This window comes from Typopeltis vanoorti, chromosome 9, assembly GCF_054136105.1.
Source record: "Typopeltis vanoorti isolate ZY-2024b chromosome 9, IOZ_Tvanoo_1.0, whole genome shotgun sequence".
Taxonomy (NCBI): Eukaryota; Metazoa; Arthropoda; class Arachnida; order Uropygi; family Thelyphonidae; genus Typopeltis; species Typopeltis vanoorti.
Window position 1 is genome coordinate 91,101,860 of NC_143557.1, and position 22,313 is coordinate 91,124,172.

General features: G+C 36.3%; 1 protein-coding gene across 1 annotated transcript in view; it reads right to left on the reverse strand.

Annotated features, from left to right (window-relative positions):
* RanBPM (Ran-binding protein M) overlaps nucleotides 1–22,313 on the reverse strand; it is a 267,873-nt gene that overhangs the window by 144,282 nt on the left and 101,278 nt on the right. Inside the window, exon 6 of the mRNA XM_090397780.1 lies at nucleotides 18,011–18,093. Within this exon, the coding sequence (XP_090253906.1) occupies nucleotides 18,011–18,093 (83 nt within the window). The remainder of the gene's footprint in view (nucleotides 1–18,010; nucleotides 18,094–22,313) is intronic.

The window sequence follows — 22,313 nt, forward strand, 5'->3', positions numbered from 1 at the left end:
CATTATTCTTTCTGAGGTATAATGTGCATTTTATTACATTTTTTATTTATTATTATTACATAATTACAGCTTGCAAAATTAAAAAATGTCTTAATAATTTTTCAAATAATGTAGTATGTGGTAACTCATATTTCGTTAACCAATGCATAGATCTTAAAGCTCCCAGAAATGCATCTCTCTGCAAGTTATTCAAAATTGAAATTGAAAAATCAATTTGCCCTATTCGAGTTTCTTCTAGTATACGTTTTTCAATTATACTTGAACAAGAATCAGTGTGTAACTTGCTTTGTTCATGGTCAACCAAGCTTTCTTTTCGAAGTCTTGTGCTTGGCATACTTACGTCACTTCCTTGTTTGTGGGTCGTCTCTTTCCGTATTTCATACATGCGGAACACATCATTCCATTATATTTCACCACTAACCAATGGAATTTTTTAAACCACTCACTGTTAATACCCGATGAGTGGTGCTTAGACGCACGTTTTACATTTGAAAGAGACTCTGCAGAAGTCGACGATTCTGTTGTTGGTTTGGTGTCTTCGCTACTATACTTATCGGTTTCATCTTTCTTAAAATAAATTAAAAGTGTGGTTTTCTGACTCGACTTTTTACTCATTATGGGGTATTTTAATAAATACAAAATATCATTGTTATTAAATTAATCAGAACAAATCACTGAATTGTGCACCGACAGTAATACCAGAGACACATAATGTACGTTATGTCGCAATTTTACTATTTATAAGTATTAATTACCAGGAATGGGAATCGGTATCACTCGAGACTGACATCATAGTCCTCGAGAGTTTCGAGAATTCCCCAAGATCACAACTATATTTGATGCACAGGCCTATTTTCTTTTACAAAATAAAATATTAATTACTTGGCTCCCGATCTTCGGACAAAAACCATTATTAAGAAAAATAAATGTAGATTTTTAACATTGATTTTTGCCTTCGATTCAAATTCGCTCAATTTCACAATTTATTTATTTCAAACATCAAAATTATGTCTCTTTCATAAAAGATCTTTGCAACCGATGTATTTAAGATCCCGATTTTTGTCGTCTTCTGCGTACGGATTGGTGTGCATCAAAGTGAATATCCGAAGCTCTCAATATTGGCTTGCAATGCAAGAAACTGAGCTGGTCTCACAAGTATCGAGACTCTTAGGTTCGATTTCTCATCACTATTAATTAAAAAATGTCTTAAATTATTTTTCCATTCTTTCTCATTATTTAGCCATGTCAATTCACAACATTAATTAGCCCGGTGGTTTGCCCATTCAAAAGATCCTGGGGAGAACATAGCACTCTGATACTGACAACTTCACATCACATAGGCTAACACCCACCTATCATAATAGCAAGACTTGTCACTGAGGGGTACGATGCAACAATAGCATGTACACGGAATGGACTGCCAAAGCCCCAGTAATCTGGCAGACTGTCTTTAACCCAAATAGCCCTCCATCAGAGTCTGAACTACCTTGAAAAATATGGACCTCCCTAAAGAGGGTCCCCACCAACCATGGTATGTGCAGAGCTTCCTTGTTCACTTGGGGGATAAGACCAAACTCATCTGATTGTGGTGACTGACTTTATAACAGTTTCTACAGATGCTGCTGATTGGCTGTCTAACTTAGATTTTTAATTTTTAATTAGACATTAAATTTTAATTTTATGCTTACTTGTATATTTTTTATATGTATATATAACTATAGTATCATCTCACATTATTGTATCCTTTTATACATCTCTTATATATTTTGTCTTGTATGTCCCCTATTGGTCTTTGAGGTGAAAACTTTTGAAGATGGTGCAAATAACAAATAATGAGGTTAGAAGGAAAATCTACTCCAATGCCAGAAACCCAAGAAAATATCATCATAAAGAATACATTAAAAATGACTCCTAGTGGCTGGGCCATATAGCTAGATTTGATAGTTTACCTAAAACAGCACTAGATGGCTTGACGTAAATAGTCACGCCATCTATTGCTTGACGGGCTAATTCTTCATACTCCACTTCGTTAAGATCCCAGGACAGAAACTGTCACCTACATAGTGCCTCAATGGTCTACAGACACTACAGTTGCAAAAGTAGACATAATTGTATTAACAAAAGTTTTGCCCACAACAGGCATTAACATTAAAAAATGTTAATGTTAATTTTAACATTAACGTAATTAATAACATATAACAACATTTAATTTTAATTTTTTAACATTATAAAAATGAAACAGGATGCACCTTAATAGAAAAAAGAAAAAAAAATATGACAAAGCATCCCAAATGGGCACTAAGGGTCAAAGCTGGATAACTAGGATGAGATCTCTATGTAGCTTCTGAAGGAAATGTGGAGAACAACCAGGGCCTTTGACCTAATATCCAATCCTCACCTTCTCATCATGGTGCACCCTGTTAGGTATTTACCCTAACAGGGTACATTGTTTAAACATGTGTTTAACCATTGTTTAACCAGGCAATGCCCTGACCAGAATGAAATTCTGGTCAGGGCATTGCCTGGTTAAACAAGGCTTTTCATCTTAGTTATAAGGCTGTCATTGTTTTCAACAGGGAACAGCAAAAGGCCAGCTACTGGAACAAATCCCAACTCAACTTCAGCAGAGTCTAAGATTGGAACCATTAATGGAAACAAAATGGATTAACAGAAGAACTGTTAGTTCCATTTTAAGTACCAGATTGACATAATAGTGTTACTGAAATAAAGACAAAATCAGGTGAGATCTTTTTAAGCAACAAATACATGATGTTATATTCAGGCAATAATGATCAAGGAAAAGAAGTAGGTACAGTATTCAGCACTAAATATAGGGATAACCTTCTTGAATGGCAGGTAGTACCAAGTAGAGTAATGTGAGCAGATATCAGAATGGGAAATTGGACAATGAGACTTATTTGTGCCTATGGTACCACAGATTATAATGAGGAAGAAGTGAAAGTATTTTTAAGGCATTAGAGAAGGTAGCTGACACAATAAAAAAGGAAAGCCACTTGGTCCTTGTTAGAGATCTAAACTGCAGAGTAGGAAATGAATGTTTTTGAAAATCTGGAGAAAAGCATAAAGCTAATAATGGTAAGTACTTGATGGATTTCTGTTCTAGATTCTGGATTACTATAGTCAGCATTATTATAGTAAGCATTGTGCACATTTTAATGTTGAAACATTAAAATATGCACACATTCACATGAAAAGATTAAGTCTCACTGATGATGTTTTCCAAATGGTTTAGGCCACAAGTGTATACAGAGGATTTGAAATTAGAAGTGTAACTGTTCAATTTTGATAAGGATAAAATTTAATTTCATACTGTATTTTTTTAAATGTTCTTCTAGGTAGATGTCTACAGAGCTCCCAGTTTGATTATATGATAAGCTGCAAAAATAAGGAATCTTGAAACAAGTGGAGCAGAGAGGAGATAGAGGATCCTTGGGAGAGCAGATGAGGTTTAAATGCAGTGCAGAGATTCTATTTTTTTAGAATTCTGGACATTTTTTCTGAGGTACCAGATATAAGGAACAATGATGGCATTACTATAATTAGCATGTTGAGAGAGAGAGATATGAGGAGATAGAAGGAATGATTAAATTTTATCTTTTTTGGCATTGTAACCATTGGACAATTAGACTCCTGGCACATTGGACAAGGTCTAGCAAATTAGCCAGACCTTGTCCAACAGTAAGTTCAGCCTGGGTAGAACAGAGACTGGAGGTTCTATTAACAAGGGTTTTATATTACCACATTATTGAGAGGGGAGATGTTGAGAAAATGTATGGGGGAGAGAGGGTTTCTGTAAACAGAGAAAGAAAGGGTGGAAGAAGGAGTCTAATGTGTCTGAGCCATGTGGCCAAATAGAAACATATCATGAAAGTACCTTAACCAGATGGAAGAGAATAGCAGTATCAAGAGCATGTTTTTTTCTTCTTCAAACTACTCCATATAATAATTGGCCAAAGGGGGGAAGCCCAGGCTGTACCCGCATCTGTTTATAAACAGCATCTTTCCAAGTCAGGTAGCCAGAATGAATGGTAAAATTAAAAAGATCAATGATATTGAAAAGGGGGAGGGAGCATTTTTTTTTTTTTTAGTACAGTTGAAGTCTCAGAAAGAGGGATATTGGTAAAAAGAGAGGGTGACATCAAAGCTTACATGATATTGTTATATGAAACTAAATTTTGGATTAAAGATTTGAGATGAAAATGAGAGGAATTTTTAATATAAGATAAAGCCCTGTAAGGGGTTAAGGATTCAGCTAACTGTTTGGCTAACTTCCAAATATTTTTTTCCCTTTTTTTTTACCTATTTCAGAAGGCCAAGAAGTGACATTCTTTAGAAGCCTTTTTAATGTTTACTTTTGAGAATTATTGGGATCATAATCCAGTGGTTTATAAGTAGTGTGATCTCTGAACAACACATTCATTTTCCGATTATCGCTAGCGTGATGCCACAGCAGAGTTATCCTTATCAGCTCTAGTGATTACTATGCTACTGTCTTTGTGTAAGTTACAGAGATAGAGGGGGTTGGCAGTTGGAGATTTTTCTAGGCAGCAAACGCTTGAGAGGATGTTAGCTACATCAAGCCTGATAATGTTGGCAATGGTAGGAGGTAAGTTGCGAATACCACATTCTACATTCAGCATAAAGTCTACAAACAGAACCTGACATGGCACTACTGTAAAGTCGTAGCCAAGGCTAAGGACACTAATGGCCATTTCTTTGAGCCTTTTAGATAAAAAGTTTATGACAACTTGAAATGCCCAACTCTGTGACTGCTACACAGATTGTTAAACTTCTTAATGTGTTTCTCCTTTATTTTTAGAAATTCTTTATAGACCGATTTATTATTTGAGAGAACAGTCCAAAGTTCAGGTTTAAGTGGTGATTACAATTCTGCTTGGAGAGAGAGAGAGAGTTAATGACTGAATTAATAGCACAGTAGTAACGTGTTGAGCCATTTAAAAATCCAACCTAATCTTGTAAATATGGTTATATTAAACTTCCCAAGATTTGGGAAACTAATTCTTAGGCCTCATACCCAACAGCCAATGCTAGCTAACAGCACTCAGAGAACACCCATTAGGAATTTAGGCTTTCAGTCTATTTTGTGCAATTTTTTGTAAGTTTTTACTATTTAAATATTGTTTCCCTGATGATGCCTCAGTGACTGAGATGAAATAAAGGATTGATTAAACATGCAGTTATTTATTTGTGCTGTTTTTATTCCATTAAAATATAATGAATTCAAACCAGCACATAAGTCTGAATAGTTGATTAAAGGGTTTTCTTTTTAGGCTACATCTCCTAACAGATAATCTTTATACAGTCAAAATACTTTGTTTCCTTGTGTGATTCTTCTACTTATTTCTTTATATTGTTTTTCCTTAAAATTAACCAATTGACCAAGGTATATACTCCTCCACAATTTTTATATGACTGTCTGTTAATTTTAGTTTAATCTGATCTGAATTTGTCATCAGTTTGGATTTAGATTTATCTTTAAACTTTTTTTTCCTGCTTTCTTTATCAAGATCATTTAGCATTCCCCAAGCTTCTTTATTTTTTGCTAAAAGAACAATCATCTGCAAAATGTAAGTAGTTCAGAATATTTTTTAATTGATGCTAATTCTGTAGTTTTCCTATGAGATGTTATTAGATTTATAATGTAGCTGAAACAATGTAGGTGATTTAGGATCTCTTTGCCTTACTCCTCTCCCAATAACAAACCCCCCCCCCCCCCGATAGCTTTATGCTGGATGCTGAGTTTCGATATATTGTTTTTAATAATCTCATCTACTTTGTTAGATGGCTTGTTGGATGGACAGCAAAAACATCCAATCAGGGGAAGTACTGGAACAAATGGAGAAATCATGTGAACTTTTAGATACCATAAAAAGAATGATCAAAGCTGTATAACTGAGAGGAGACCTCCACATAGCCTTTAAAAGAATGCAGAGAAATGACCAGGGCTTCTGACCTAATGTCCAATCCTCACCTTCTCATGGTGCACCCTGTTGGGTAGCTACCTGGATACTGAAAGAACGAGGATGGGCTGGCAATTTGAGATTTAGCCAACCAAATTGTAATTCTTATTGGCTTAAACCAAATTACAGAATGATGGTACAACATGACAAAATTTCATGCCGGCTGGGACGTCGCCCGGTTAAACAAGGCCCCCGTTGTTTTCACCATGGAACCAGGGTGAAACAGCGAAAAGTCAGCTACTGGAACAAATCTGAAAAAAAAAACACCCCAAACGAACATCACCAGATTTAAAGATCAGTACTATCAACATAAGTAGCCTGAATGGCAAAGAAATGGAGCTAGCTGAGGAATTAAATAAATACCAGATCGACATAATAGGGATGACTGAAACAAAAAAAGACAAAAACTGGTGAGAGCTTTCTGAGCAATAAATACAAAATGTTATATTCAGGCAATGACAATCAAGGAAAAGAAGGAGTAGCCATTGTATTCAACACTAAATATGAAGCTAATCTTCTTGAATGGCAGTCTCAAGTAGAGTGATGTGGGCAAATATCAGAATGGGGAACTGGACAATTACTTATTTGTGCCTATGGTCCCACAGAAGGTTCTACTAAGGTAGAAGTGTAAGGAATTTTTTGAGGATTTAGTGAAAGCATCTGACAATGAAAAAGGAAAAGTTGGTCCTTGTTGGGGATCTAAATAACAGAGTAGGAAATGATTGTCAGACATACAATAATATATTGGGGGGGCAGCCATAGGTCCACCACTCTCCCCACCCCTGGTCAACTTCTTTATGGAGACTTCTGAAGAAAAAAGCCTTAAACTCAGCCTCACAAAAACCCACTGTTTGGCTACGCTTATGTTGATGATGTGTTCGCTATTTGGCCACATGGCTCAGATACACTCCACACCTTCTTAACACACTTAAACAACCAACACCCCAAAATCCAGTTCACCTTGGAAAAAGAAGAAAACAACAGTCTCCCTTTCCTAGACACTGATTACGTGCCAGCCTGGTGGTTCCTTGGCTTTCTCTGTTTACAGAAAACCAACCCATACAGGCAGATACATTCATCAACAATCTAACCCTCCCCATAACAATATACAATTTGCTACAACCCCCCAAAAAATCCAAAAAAATATTAAAACCAGTTAACCCCCCCCCCCCCTCATAACAAAGATTACACTAAATCCATCACCATTCCCTATATCCAAAGCACATCTGAAAAGCTAACCAAAATCTTAAAAAAATATGACCTGACTTTCTGTTACAAACCATAGAAATTGGCATCCATTATCTGCTCCCCCAAAGACCAGCCACTTCCCCTAGACCTACCTGGAGTATACCAGGTCCCTTGCCAGTGTAAACTGCCCTACTATGGCAAAACAGACAGGACAGCTAATGTCAGAACACAGAGACTACATCCGGTTACACCAATACAGCCACTCTGGGCTTGCTGACCATGCTCTAGATACCCGCCACAGAATAAGCTGTGGTGGGTATCCAGATGGATGAAAGCCACTTTACTAAACCACAGCAAATTTAAATATGAAAGATTGTTCATGGAATCAGCCTCAGTCCTAAAAACTTTCCAAACCTCAACAAATTTGGGTGCATGAGACCGTCTCAAATTTGGGAAGCTTGAATTATGAGAACATCAGCCCAACAGCCAAGACAACCCAAAATAGCCCACGGGGGGTTACCTTTAAGACTCTAGGAATGTTAGCCTTTCTCTCTTCTGCCTCATTTGCTCATTGTTAGTGCCTGCCTGCATGCACGGGTCATAGGTTCCCATGAAGATGGCGATGTGACATTGCCGAAATATAGGAAGTATTGATTAAAGTCTCTTTTAATTAATATTCTAGTATACGTTATCATTTCCTGAAATAATTTAAGAGTCAAGAGAAAAATTGTTCAAAATGCTACAGTTGTATGGTGTGAATGTCTTGTGATGAGTTGTAAGTCAGTACTAGAAATAATGTACTAGTACAGAAAGTCAGCACTTTCTGTACTAGAATTGAAGTACAGAAAGGCTTTCATGTTAAATTAGGTGTGAGTCATGGGAGCACATTAACTCCACTATTATTTATCCCATATGGATCATATTATGAAGTGGCATTAAACCTGATATCAAAATTGGGGATATTAATCTCAGCTCTTTACTTCATGCCAATGTTATACTTCTAAAAAAACCAAGTACAGATTGGCAGGATTCCCTGATTAAACTGAATAACTGCTGCAATAAACTGAGTATGAAAATAGATTGAAAAAACAGAAACATTGAAAACAACAACTGCATCCTGAATTGGGAACCTATTATTATTACATGATTTCCAGGGAGTCCAAAGGCTCATCGAGGGAGGGCACTTACTCCACAACTCTAGTCTCCACCATTCAAATCCACCAACTACAACGAACTGCAACTACTTTCATCATCCAACACCAACGTCATCTACCTTCGATCACCACCAACCACCACTTGTATTTTCACAGACAATCACAAACATCCATGCCCATGGCAGGATTCAAGCCCACAGCCTTTTGGCCGGAGAGCGGATACGCCAACCACTTTTTTTTTTAGATCAGGCTAAGTGATCTAAAGAGTTCATATAGTTCTTGCTTATATGTCTTCTTATTCTCCATTCACCTGTTGTATTTCCTCTTGCAGGTCCAAAAACCTTCAATTTATATATAATTTGAAGGTTTTTATTGGTTAATATATTGAGAATAAGTCGAATTAGTGTCTTCTATGTATATTTCTCTCAACTTTTACAGAATTTTGAAAGACAGTAAATGATGCCACCAATACATGTTATGTATCATCATCATTATTATGTGGGTACTTCATGGAGTCAAAAGACTCATCATGGGAGACCCACTCTATCCATTAACACACTGCCTATCATACATCTCCTTAAGCCTATTCAATGTTGGGGTGCATACAACCACCTATGGCCATCCACTCCACCCATTCACCATTCTCCAAGTAAAGAACGTAGTACATATATCCTTACTAACCACGCTCTTACACAACTTCCACAGGTAACCTCTTGTTTTCCCCCTGCTCCCTACATATGGAAAAATTTCTTGTGTGTCAATCTTATAGAATCCCTTTCGTAACTTGCAAGTTTCTACTATATCACCTCTTTGCCACCTACGAACAAGTAAAAACTTTCAGCTATTTAGGCAAAATTTTTAGTGAAGATGGCAAATTAAGTATGCAAATAGACAACAGAATTATCAAAGCTAATATGGTAGGAAGTCAAGCGAATAATATATGGAATAAGAGAGAAATTAGTGGAAACACTAAATTAGCTGCACACGACAGTGTTCAAACCAATTTTAACATTGGATCTGAGAGCTCGATACCACAGATATATTTCGATTCTGAGAAAGATTTGGGATGCAAACAGATAACATCAATTGCACTATCATATTAAAAATTAGAATATTAGGAAAAAACTTGTGAGCATTCAGCAATGATATCAGCAGAGCTAATCACAAGTGGTATGGTTACTTAACCACAATTGAATGGCAGGAAAGAGACCCAGAGAAAGACCAAGATCTAGATGGACTGGTATAGTACTGATATGGTAAAAAGTGCCTTCATAGAGAGAAATATAAGATCTGATAATGTTGGAATCTTGATAATAAGAGATTAATTTGGAGGAAAATTGTTGATAAGTTAGAAATGATGCCACTTTTTCATTTAGTACTATCATATCCTGTATACCCCCTTGAAGGTACCTGTCAAGAATTTGATGAACATTACAACCGCTTTAGTAAGATAACAACCAATTCTTAGAGTAAAAAAAAAGTGCAATACTATTTCTCAGAATGGAGATAAATATAGAGGCCATCAGATCTGTTCAAAGCAAGATGATGAAATAAAGTTTTATAGCCTTTCTTATAAAGACATGCCATAAGCAATCTTCTATGCAATATTTTTGCTTCCATCCCCCTTATGGGAAAAACTACTTCTATAATCTGCACCTCCATCCTTCTTAACTCTAAGAATTAACTTACTTTACTGAAGCTTTCTTCTTCTTATCATTATTTTTTTTTTCTTAGTTGTGGTATTTTTGGTTCCAATTTTTGCCGACGATACCTTGATAAATGATGTTTGTTGTACATTTTCATGATTGCTTTTTGCCATTTCTTTCAAAGTAAAAATCTGATCCTTATAGCCCCTATTTGGGGTTAATATAAATATCACTTCTTTACTTTATCCAGCAGCTTTCTCTTTCATATTTTCATTAGCCTATTCTGAAGTATGCTTGAATAAAAATTACATGGAACATTCATCAGGAAATTCTTCAGTAATGATTCTCACATTCAGCTCTATTCCCCCCCCCCCTTCCTTTTTTTTATAGGTGGGAACTATGATCACTACCTCAATCAGATTCAATCTTATGACCACATCTTTTATATTATTCAGTGGAGCCACTGTAAAAATTTTATACAGCAATTTCCAAGAATTTCTGTATGAACATCTCTGTCAGCTGCCTTTTTGCATTTCAGGTTTTTGATGGTTTTCTACTAACTTCAAGTATTGATATGCACTCCTGATTGCATCCTGAATATGAGAGAGTTGTAGAGCAGGTGCCCTCCCTCGATGAGTCTTTGGACTCCCTGGAGGTGTTACGCAATAATAATATTTTCTATCACTTTTTTTTTTAAATTCACTTCTTGTATCATTTAACAATTTTTCAAAGTATTTACTCTAGCCATTTAGAATATCTTTATCTTCAGTTTACACATCATTTATCAATTGATTCCTTTTACAGTACTCTTTCCTCCATTTTTAACTTTTTCAATAGCCCCCAGAGCATTTTACCACCTTCCTAATATCTGCCTTCTGTAATCTTACCAAAATCTTCTCATGATTTCTGTTTAGCCATTTTTTACACAGAGCTTCACTTTAATTATTTTTTTTCTCTGTATTCACTCATAACACTTACTTTGCCTTACTTTCTAAGAAGTTTCAATATGTTTTCAATCAATGTTTTCTTCATTGTCTACCACTGAGCTTCCAAAGTTTGATTCCAGTTTTCAATCTTTCATTGCATGCGTGTGTGTGAGAATGATATTTGTATATTTGATTGTACAGTTCACCCTCTGAAAGCTGCTCAGTTTTAATTCTTTTTTAAAATTTTGCCACATTTGTCTTTTCAATATGTAGCTAATTTTATCCTGCTCAAAACTAAATGATGATCACTTCCTAGTTCAACTCCTCTATTTGTATACCCATCCTGAACTGCATGAAGATATAACTATCAATGATGCTTTTCTTTTATTTAAGTCCGCATGATTAGCCTAGTGCAGCAGTGGCGAACCTTTTTATGTGCGCATGCCAAAAATTTACAAATCGAGTTGATGACGTGGTGGGCAGTTTTTAGTAGGGGAAAAATTAATAGAAAATCTATTAATTAATTTAGAATATATAATATTTTATAATTATTTATAATATTTATTTATATATGAATTTATAATAGTATTCAGTGTAAAATTGATTATTGTATCATTAAATTGATTTAATGTTGGTTTGGGGAGGGAAAAAAAATAAAATAAAATAAAAAAAAATAGGGAGAAAAATATTTATGCATTGTAACTCACCATAGAAGTCAGCTGAGCAGGGGGAAGCTGAACTTGTCAGGGAAATGCTTATCATATGTACTCGAATATAACTTACCCTCGCGCATAACTCGCACCCGACTTTACGAAAAAAACGACATAAAAAAGTTTTGCATATTACCTCACACACGAAAAATGTTTAAACATGTTCATGGCGAGGCGATAGTAACTCCCTCCCCCGCCCCTCTCAGTTAAAAACACGCCCTCCCCAGCCATTATACTGCAGATGCAAGAAAAACAAGTGTAGTTTTATTGTATCCCTGAATAAGGTACAGAGGCTTTTGCAGTCTGTGTAATATATTTCCCAACAAATAGTGTGATTCATCAGTTAGCGCCATTTTTATTCCAGCTGTCTCTAATTGCACTACTATTGTCCCCTCCCACAGAAACTATGCTGTACAGACTCAAGTCAACAACTGTGTTTCAGTGCAACCATATATTGCACTGAAATACAGTATCTAAACTAAAAACTATTGTCCAATTTTTCAATTGGAAAGATATATCGAATGATTCAAGAGTGGTTCTCTGGAGATTCCATTATTAGAGGTGTGGTGAATGAGAAGATACATAAGGTTTGTTTTCCTGGTGGTAGAATGGAGAGAGTGATTGAAGCATTGGACATGAAGAATAAGAGAGCACAAGAGTTGGTGGTTGTAATAGGAACAAGGAAAACATCGGATTGGATATAAGGAGATTACTAAGGAGAGTAAAAGATAACAGTGTTGTAGGAAAGGTAGTCAGTGTGTTTCCAAGGTATAACAGTGATGAATTGAGGAGGCGAGTGAAAATTATGTATGTTATGCACGGTTATGCGAGGAGAATGAAGTGCATTTTGTGAATGTGTGGGAGGAATTTGAGGGACGGACGGAATTGTATAAAGAAGATGGGCTGCATTTAAATGGTTTTGGTGTGAGTCGGCTGGAGAGATTGTTACTGGCAGGAGAGGTAATGACTAATGAATAGATCTGAGGTGGTGCAAAGTGATAGGATTGAAAGAGCAAAAAAGTAGGGTAGGGAGAGGTATTTGCTCACTTGCAAATGGGGAGGTGAATATTATGAATGAATGGGAAGACACCTGATGAAACATGCAGATGATGAATTCAGAGGTGAATGTGTAAGCGGGCAAACACAGATTGAGTTGGCCTGGGATGTGTGGGGAGAGTTTAGGTGTGAGGAAAGTTGTAGAATTGGTGATAATATAGAGAAAGTAACTGGGGAAGGTATTGAAGAGGCATATCGTAGGAGTGACGTTCGTAGAAGCAGAATGATTTCTTATGTTTATTCACTAATGCTAGAAGTATTCGAAATAAGGGGAATGAAATTGTTGCTTTGCTTGAGTTTATTCACCCCAAAATTGTTGGTATAAGTGAGACGCGGCTAGATGACATCCTGACAGGAATAGAGATGAATGGATATGATATTTTTTGTGAAGATGGACAGGGAAGAAAGGGAGGAGGAGTACTGTTAATGGTAGCAGATGAGTTATGCCCATCTAAGGTGAATTTGCAAGGTGCAAATAGTGGTCACGGTTTTGAGGCGGTATAGTGTGAGGCAGAAGTAAACAGGATGAAATATTTAGTTGGGTGTTGCTATAGACCTGGTAATATGGAGGGTAATGAGAAGGCAAATTGGCCTAACTAGCAAGAAACGAGTTATCATTATGGGCGACTTTAATTATGGTAATATAGACTGGAAGCAAGAGACTGCATCTGGGGGGTAAAGACAATGAATTTTTGGAGTTTTTGAAAGATAATTACCTTAGGCAGCATAATGGAGGGTACATGAGGATCAAGAGTATTGGATTTGATCATCCCATCAGATGATATTATAAATGAGGTGTCAAATCTTCCACCAGTTGGTGAGAGTGACCACGAGATGATCACTTGCAGAGTGACCAGTCATTCGAGGAAGTCTGTTAGAAAGGGATATATGTGGAATTATAAGACTGGTAATTGCGAAAAGCTCAGGAAACAGCTTGCAATAATAAATTGGAAAGTGGAACTGGACGAAAGGATATCAATGCTGCTTGGGCCATACTCAAGAACTATTTGGTGGAGGCAATATCAGAGTGTATTCCAAAGGTTAAGAGGGTAAATAGAGTAGGTGTAAAATGGATGAATCAAGAGATAAGGTATGTAACCTGGAAGAAGAAGGTATTATGGAAGTAACACAAAATGAGTATTTATAACAACCAGTTGCATGAGAAGTACAGAGAGCAGGCGAGGAAGGTGACTAGCTTGATAAGTGTAACAAAAATGCAGTATGAGCAGCAGTTAGCTAAAGCAGCCAAAAAAAATCCTAAGGAGTTTTTTCGATGGTCAATAGAAGAAAGAAGGATTATGGTAGGATGGGAATGATTGATGAAAACGGAAGAATGATAACTGCTGCAAAGGATATAGTTGAGATATTTAATGAGCAATTTATAAAGGTATTTCATTCTTGTGAATGTGCATAATGCAGAAAACTTGAAAGCAGTGGGAAAGGAGGAGGAGGAACTGTTAGTAAGTGAACAGGAGGTATATGAGGAATTGAATAGACTTGATGTAAATAAGGCTGTGAGACTTGATGCTATTTCACCAATTTCACCATGTGTCTTGAGGGAATGTGCCAGAGAGTTAACAACAGCTTTTGCATATCTTTTCAACATGAGTCTCTAACTGGGTCAAGTTCCAAAAGAGTGGAAAGAGGCTAAAATTGTTCTAATTCATAAGGGAGGTGATAAGAGTAAGGCTCTGAATTATAGACCAGTCTGTGTGTCTGGAGTTGTGATCAAGGTATTAGAGAAGTTAGTTAGGACTAAGATTCAGAATTGGGTTGACAACAGAAAAATTCTCTTTGGCGGCCAGCATGGATTTACTAAAAGAAGATTGTGCTTTAGCAATCTGCTTACATTTTATAACAAAGTGACAAATGCGTTGTATAAGGGTGTTGCATATACAGTGGAATTTTTAGATTTGGCAAGGCATTTGACAAATTGCCACATAAAAGCTGGTAATTAAATTGGAACGGATGGGGCTGAACAGTAGATTGGTTCGCTGGATTGGAGATTGGCTGTCTGATAGGTATCAACGAGTTGTCTATGGATGAGCGATATCCCAAAAGAGGAAAGTTACTAGTGGTGCACCTCAAGGGTCTGTTTTGGGTCCATTGCTGTTTAATTTGTATGCAAATGTTATTTGGAGAGGTCTGAATGGTGATATGCAGTTTTTTGCAAATGATGCAAAGTTGGGGAGAGCTATCAGGAGTAGAGCGGATGCTATAGTTTTGCAAGAGGACTTGAATACACCGGCTGAATGGGTAAATGAGTGGGGATGTCAATTCAATGTTTCAAAGTGTAAGATGTCAAAATTTGGGAAGTAGAGATGGGATGTAAAGTACACAATCGATGAAAATATCTTGGAAGAGGTACAGGAGATGGGAGATCTGGGAGTGATTGTAAACAAGGACCTAAAATTTCAGGGACATGTTACTAAAATTGTGAAGACAACACGGCAGATAATTGGAATGATGCAGAGGACACCGACTTGTAGAAGTAAGGATGTTATGGTTCCTTTGTATAAGGCTTTGATCAGACCACATATGGATTACTGTGCACAGATCTGGTCACCTGGTTTTCAAAAAGATGAAGATGCATTGGAAAAAGTTCAGAGGCGATTGACTAAGGTAGTTTCTGGTCTCTGAAATGTAGAGTTGAAGATAGATTGACAAAATGCAATTTGCAGAAATTGGTGGATAGAGGGAGGAGGAGGGGAGGATATGATTGAGACATATAAGTTGTTAAGAGGTTATTACCAGATTAACGTCGGGGAGGTTTTGCACAGAATGGGTGAGGATAGCAGGAAAACAAGAGGTCATTCCTGGAAGCTGTATAAGGAGGGTGTGAGCAAGGGAGTGAGGAACAGGTTTTTTGCATGGTGAGTGATTGGAATGCATTGCCCGAGAGTGTGGTGAGCACAGAGACAGTGAATATATTTAAGGCGCAGTATGATCAACCGTCTGTATAACAATGGACCTTCCACGATGAGTCTTTGACTCCATGGAGGTTTTTTTATAATAATAATAATGTCTTTGGGTCACGTGATCTTTTGTTAATACCGCACTAATCACATGCATGTCTTCATAGCTGCTCTCTCGTGTAAAACAAAACTTAACTTGTACGCATTGTAATAATTAAAAAAAAGCTGAATAATTTATAAGTGTATAAAAGGATATCACCTGTAAATCATTGAAGTGCAGCAAAATTCTCGGACGTGCCACCTCTGGCACGCGTGCCATAAGTTTGCCATCTATGGCTTAGTGGCTATGCGCTTTACAACCATACGCCTGGGGAAGGAGTATCCTAGGTTCAATTCCTGTCGCCGATGTGAGGAGCTTAAGGGTCTTCCTCACCCATAGCCAAGTTAGCCGGTCTTGGGCATGGACAGCAGGGTTCCCCCCCCCCCAGTTTATCCTGGGGGGTTTTCCTCCTGCAAGGCAGGCAAACCGGCCCCATGAACACACACTTTGACAGACATGGGATACTACCAGGAATAAAGAGTAACCAACCCATTCCATGGAATTATTGGTTATGGAAGCTTACATGGTAAAATGTGTAGGCCTGCGAAAGCGCAACATACAATGATCTTTCCTCGTGAATTTCTGCCTCTTTATGTTAGAATAGTATTAGTAATGACTATTTGATGAAGTGGACTAGTCATTGCTAATATAAAGAAAAACAAGCCAATAACTAAGTCTAAGAAATATATAATACACTCCAGTTTCTTCTAGTTAACAGGTAAACCATATATTTTACCCTTCTACAGTAAAACCTTCTGTGGCACTCAGGCACAAATCAAATTATTCATTTTGATGTTTTTCCACATCACTACTTAAAATTGTATGATACTTGTAGTGCCATAGAAGGTTTTACTAAGAAAGAAGTGAAAGTTTTTTTAAGTCATTAGAGTAGGCATCTAGCATAAAGAAAATGAAAAACTGTCCTTGTTGGAGATCAAACAGCAGAGTAGGAAATGAATACTTGATATTTAAAATTGTTTGGGAATAAGGAAGGGCAAAGGTTAAAATAATGTAAGTACCTGCTGGATTTCTGTTTAGGATATGAACTAGTCATTACTGATATTATCTTCATTTATTATTGCATACTATAGCTACTCCATTTATGTGATCAATCATCAGTGCCAATGGTTGTTATTTAGAAGAGTCTCTCAAGTTTTTATCTCCTTTGTTTCAATAACACCAATTATTACCTGTGTTACTGAAAGTTATTCTTTGTTTCCATTAATATTTCCTTCAGTATCAATATGGAAAAGTGGGAATCACCCTAGATAATTAAAGTATCTAAGTAGATACCCACTAATGGGGTGCGCCGTGAGGTGAGGATTGGACAACCGATAAGCGACTTCAAATTTTTATGCTAACAATAGAAATCATAGCAAAATTCTTCTGTGTCATAAAGAAAAACAAGCCAATAACTATATCTAAGAAATATATAATAAACTCCAGTTTCTTCTAGTTAGCAGGTAAACTGCATATCTTTCTTTCCTTTTTATGGAAGAGAATTTTTTTTTGAAGAAAACTTAGGCTGTTATCTCATTTAGTCTCCACCCCTCACTCCCTCTCTCATGAGAAAAAAAGATGTATGTGTAAAAACACACACACACACACACACACACACACACACACACTGTATTCTGGAACTTCAACCAATTATAATTGCACTTTGGCAAAGATTCTGTCAATTATATTTTGACCAATCACCAAGTTGAATGAATAACCATGAAGAAAAAACTATATGAAAAATAAACAAGCATTAAGTTTTTGTGTCTTGTAAAATTTTAGTAAACAATTATAGTAATTTAGCAAACACAAAAACTTAATGATAATGTTACAACACTAATAAGCAAACAACACCACAGAAAGTGCACAAACACATAATGATCAATGTGTGAAGTATTTTCCAAAAGAAAAAAGAAAAACTAAACCAAAGTTAAAATGTTTATTTCAAATATGTGAAACTGAACAATGTCCACAATATCTGTATTGTTTTTCTTAACATACACTTTCTTTTATAATATTACAGAATGGAGTAATGAAACTGCAACATAATGATACAATGTTGGGAAGTGATATGTCTGAATATGCAAAATTTAAAACAAATAAATATCCTTGTTAACTACAGAAACAGAAAAAAACTTGACAGTCAGCCAGAAAGTTTCATAGTTAAATACATAAAGATAAAATAGGGAAGACTGCAATTATCTGAGTTTTGCATGGATGACAATTTCATTTAAACTGCTGATATAAATATATTATAATTTAAATCAAATCAGATTTTCAAAGAATCTTCAAAATTAGCTATCCATCAAGTACCTATGTAAAGTAGTCTGCCATTCGCCTTGCCTATCACTCACTGGAAACCTTTCAATTGTTAATCTTGTGCGCATGCGAAGCTCCTAGTATATCATTTCAGAAACAAAAGTAAGAGAAAAATATTTAGTTATATAACTCTTCAATGTGATATTATGTTTATTCTGAAATTGTTCTGGTAAACATAAGAAAATTGACAACATGTAGAGCTGTAAATTCTTCAAACATTTAATTCCATTATGAACAGAACACTTGAGAAGATAATTAGCACTATGATTGAGGTACAAAAGCAATTTTATTCTTATGCAAGGAAATGAAATAAGTAGATTAATAATTATAAACTTGATTTTTAATGATAATTTAATTTTAATTGATTAGTTTTAATAACCAATACACAAAATTACAGGAAACCAAATGTAAATTAAATAGCAGTTGATGATGCGACAGTTGCTGCAATGATAGTCCCTTGTCAAATAAGGCACTGTGATTGTACATAGATTCAGTGAAATTGTTAACTAGTTTAAACAGAACTATTGTACCATGTAATTATTTTTTTATCTTCAAAATTAAGTTTTATGTTTCATTAACAAAATTCATACTGGCTCAACAGAGATAGTCGAGTAACATTCTATACATACCCAATATAAAAAGCTTCTTTTAGCTAATTGAAGACTAATTTTCTATATATTACTTTCTTCAGCATAGTTACAGTGCATATCTATATTCTTAACATGCCATCTTAAAATAAATACTGAACCATTCACTGTTTTAGAATGAGAGATACAAAAGCATACTGATATGATATCAAGCATGACAGTCTATATAAAGGTAAAGAGATATAACTTAGTTGGCAGAAAACACACACACTTTAATGGAATGTGCAGAACTTAAGGACTGAAAGAGGTACTATTCTAGGATGCCATATTATTTGGCTTATCTATGACCTACACGTTATTGAGATATGTGCAAAGTACATTTCTCTAAAATATAATGCTGCTCCAATATTTATTTCAACACAGGGTATATTGAGTGTCGGCATGTTTGTTATCAGAACAAGTTGTCTAGTTGTCATTTAATATTTGGAGTATCACTCAAATTAACACAATGAACAGCAAATAACTAAGAAAACTAGGATTATTTCAAAACTGTGTGCTGACATGCAACACTAAGTATTTTTAAAATAATTTTATTAACTTAATCACTTCAAGAAAATTTGTTTCAATGATTCATGGTATATGGAGGTATTCATGGAGGAGAGCACTAGCATCATCGTTAATAGCAGCTGCCTTACACGTGTTGCTTAGATAAGTCATTACTTTATTAGTAGATATTAGCAATATTATTATATATAATTGGTGGTATTTTGTTTATTTTTGACTGTGTTGTTAAGTCAATTATTATTATCTGATATACTTTCAGAAATGTTTTTTGATATGGCAATGATGCATACAACAAAAATGGGAACCAAGACATTGATGAAGATGCAAGATTTAGCGTGATGTAGCATATGTTTAATGTATTCATTGACAAGCATGAATGGTTTGTAGTATGTGAGCAAGAATGGAGGAAATATTTGTCAGAAATGTTTTGCAAGTATAAGAAATTGGGAGTGAAAGAATGAAGTGACTATTATGGATATAAGGCAGGATTGTCAAAGTGTTGTGGAGGATGTAGCAGAAGCAATGAATGATACTGCCAAATGAGAGTTTGAAAGAAGTGGTTGAAAGTAATAATGTGGATGATGAGATGATGGTACAGAAAGGAGTTGCATGCTTACATTAGGACTCCTTCACAGAACAAAATTTGAGCTTAAGTGACTGGAGAAATGATTGCATGTGGTACAGAAGAATGGAGAATGAAAGAAAGAGTGAATGGAAAAGCATAATAGTGCAAGAAACTGGGAGAAAAAGAGATGATAACAAGTATACTTAATGAGAAAGTGACAAAAGCATGTTTTCCAGGTGTGAAGATAAAGACTGTTAGTAGAGCTTTAAGTTTGCAGAAGAAAGAAATGAATTAATTGTTTTGGCAGGCACAAATGATTTGGAAGGTAAGAAATATGCAATAAAAGAAGATATGAAACAAAAATGAAGAGTAGTAAGAAAGTAAAGATTGTGAATCTGCTGCCTCGGTATGATAGAATAGAACTGAGAAGAAGAGACTGGTTGCCAATGAATCAATAAGAAGATTGCAGGAGGAATGGTGTGTAGTTTACAGATATGCGAAGTGAATTTGATGGGCATAAGATAAGTATGAGTGCAGGAATGATTATAGAGCTGAGTGCAGTTTCCCAAGTTTCAATCTGAATGGACAGGTAATGTGATTATGTAAGGGTAACTGTGGGCCCAAAGAGATGTTGAAATGCATGTACACGAATGCCCAGGTTTTTTCAGCTCAAATTGGCCACAAATTATTGGCTTTAGTGAGGAGACCTGGTTGTCAGATGATGTAGTCACAGGGAAAGAACGTAATGAACATTGTATTTTCAGAGAAGATAGAAGAAATAGGGAAGAATGAAGGGTATTATTAATGATAGCTGAAGAAATTCAACCAACAAAAATAGAAGTCAAGAAAGATTGTAGATCTGTTGGAAATGGTTCGTTTCAGGCTGTTTGGTGTGAGATAGAGGCCAAAGGACAATAAATATTGTTGGCTGTTCCAGGGGTCCAGAAGAAAATGTGGACAACATGCATCAGCAGATCAGCACAATGAGTGCAGACCAAGCAATTATCATGGGGAACTTCAACTACGGTGATATAAATTGGAAAGACGAAGGGCATACATGGCAAAATGGTAATTTATATAGTTATTAAAGGACACTCAATGGACAAAACATTATAGAGAGTGGTGATAGGCAGTTGACACTGGCATCCTCCACGCAGAGTGAAATGTATTCAAACCAAATGCAGAGGGCAAGTATGCAGATATCAGGGCTTCTCAACATTGTATTGCAATCAACGAGCATGGGTAAATGTGACAATCTTAGCGACTTTGATCATGGACATATTATCAGCACAAGACAGATGGGTCATTCTATCACGTAAGTGGTAAAAATCCTAAGGTTCTTGAGGGCAACCATATCAAGGGTCAACTGTGAATATACAATCAATGGATGCACAAGCAAGCAAGTGGTGGCCAATCACATGCCACTGATGACCAGGGTTGACATACTGTTCAGGCTCATACAAAAAAAACTTCAGGGCAACGGCAGCACAAATCACACTAAATTAAAGATACCAAGAAATTATATACTTGTTTTAATCCTTTATCCAAGTGTAAACAAATAAAGTTTGCTCCTGAAGTATTTTCAGGACTGGTACAACTCATATATAGAGGTTGATGCAATGTATAATGCTATACATTATGCATAGCATTATACATATCTGCAAAGGTATGTGCTTTGCATTATGGGATAATAAGGCAAGTGATGTGAAGTCATTAGCCTCTATATATGAGCTACCCAAGTCCTGAAAATACTTCAGGTACAAACTTTGTTTGCTTACACTTGGATAAAGGATTAAACCAAGTGGAAAAACTTCCAACAAATCACATTCAGTTTCAATGTAGGAAATCCAAGCAGCATCAGCTAGTGAGTGGTATTGTGTACCCTGCGTACCATGGGCTACAGGAGCTGTCGTCCTAATTGTGTACCACTGTTGACAGCTTGTCATTGGGCATTGTGCATCGTCTGGTATTGGAACCATCAAAACTGGACCACAGTCATGTGGTCTGATGAATCAGTTGTGCTGAGCTGACGAGAGGGTGTTGGTGTGGCGTCAACAGCATAAGGCCACGGCCTTTTCATGACAGGTTGGTTCTGTTCAAGAAGGTGGTGGCTCTGTGATGGTTTGAAGAGCCTTCTCATGTGACACATTAGGTCCATTAGTGTGTCTGGAGAGGTCCTTAAATGCTGCAAGCTACCAATATGTGCTGGCAGATCACCTACACACTTTCGTGGCCTTTGCACATCCTGCAGCCAATGGTCAGTTTCAGCAGGACAATGCAGTACCCCACTGGGCCACAACCACCCAGGCATGGCTCAAGGAACACTCATCTGAGTTTGGGACCATCCAGTGCCCTCAATTGAATCTCTGGGATGCTGTAGAGCAAGACATCAGATCTATGTATCTGAGAGCGATGTTGAAATTGCAGTTGTAGACAATGCTGCAACAGGCATGGCTGGAATTACCTCAGCATCTGGTGGAGTCAATACCTCAGAGAGTACAAGCTATTATTTGTGCTTGAAGAGGACCGACACACTATAAAGGTAGGTATCTCTAATGTTTTGTCCAATGAATGGATAATG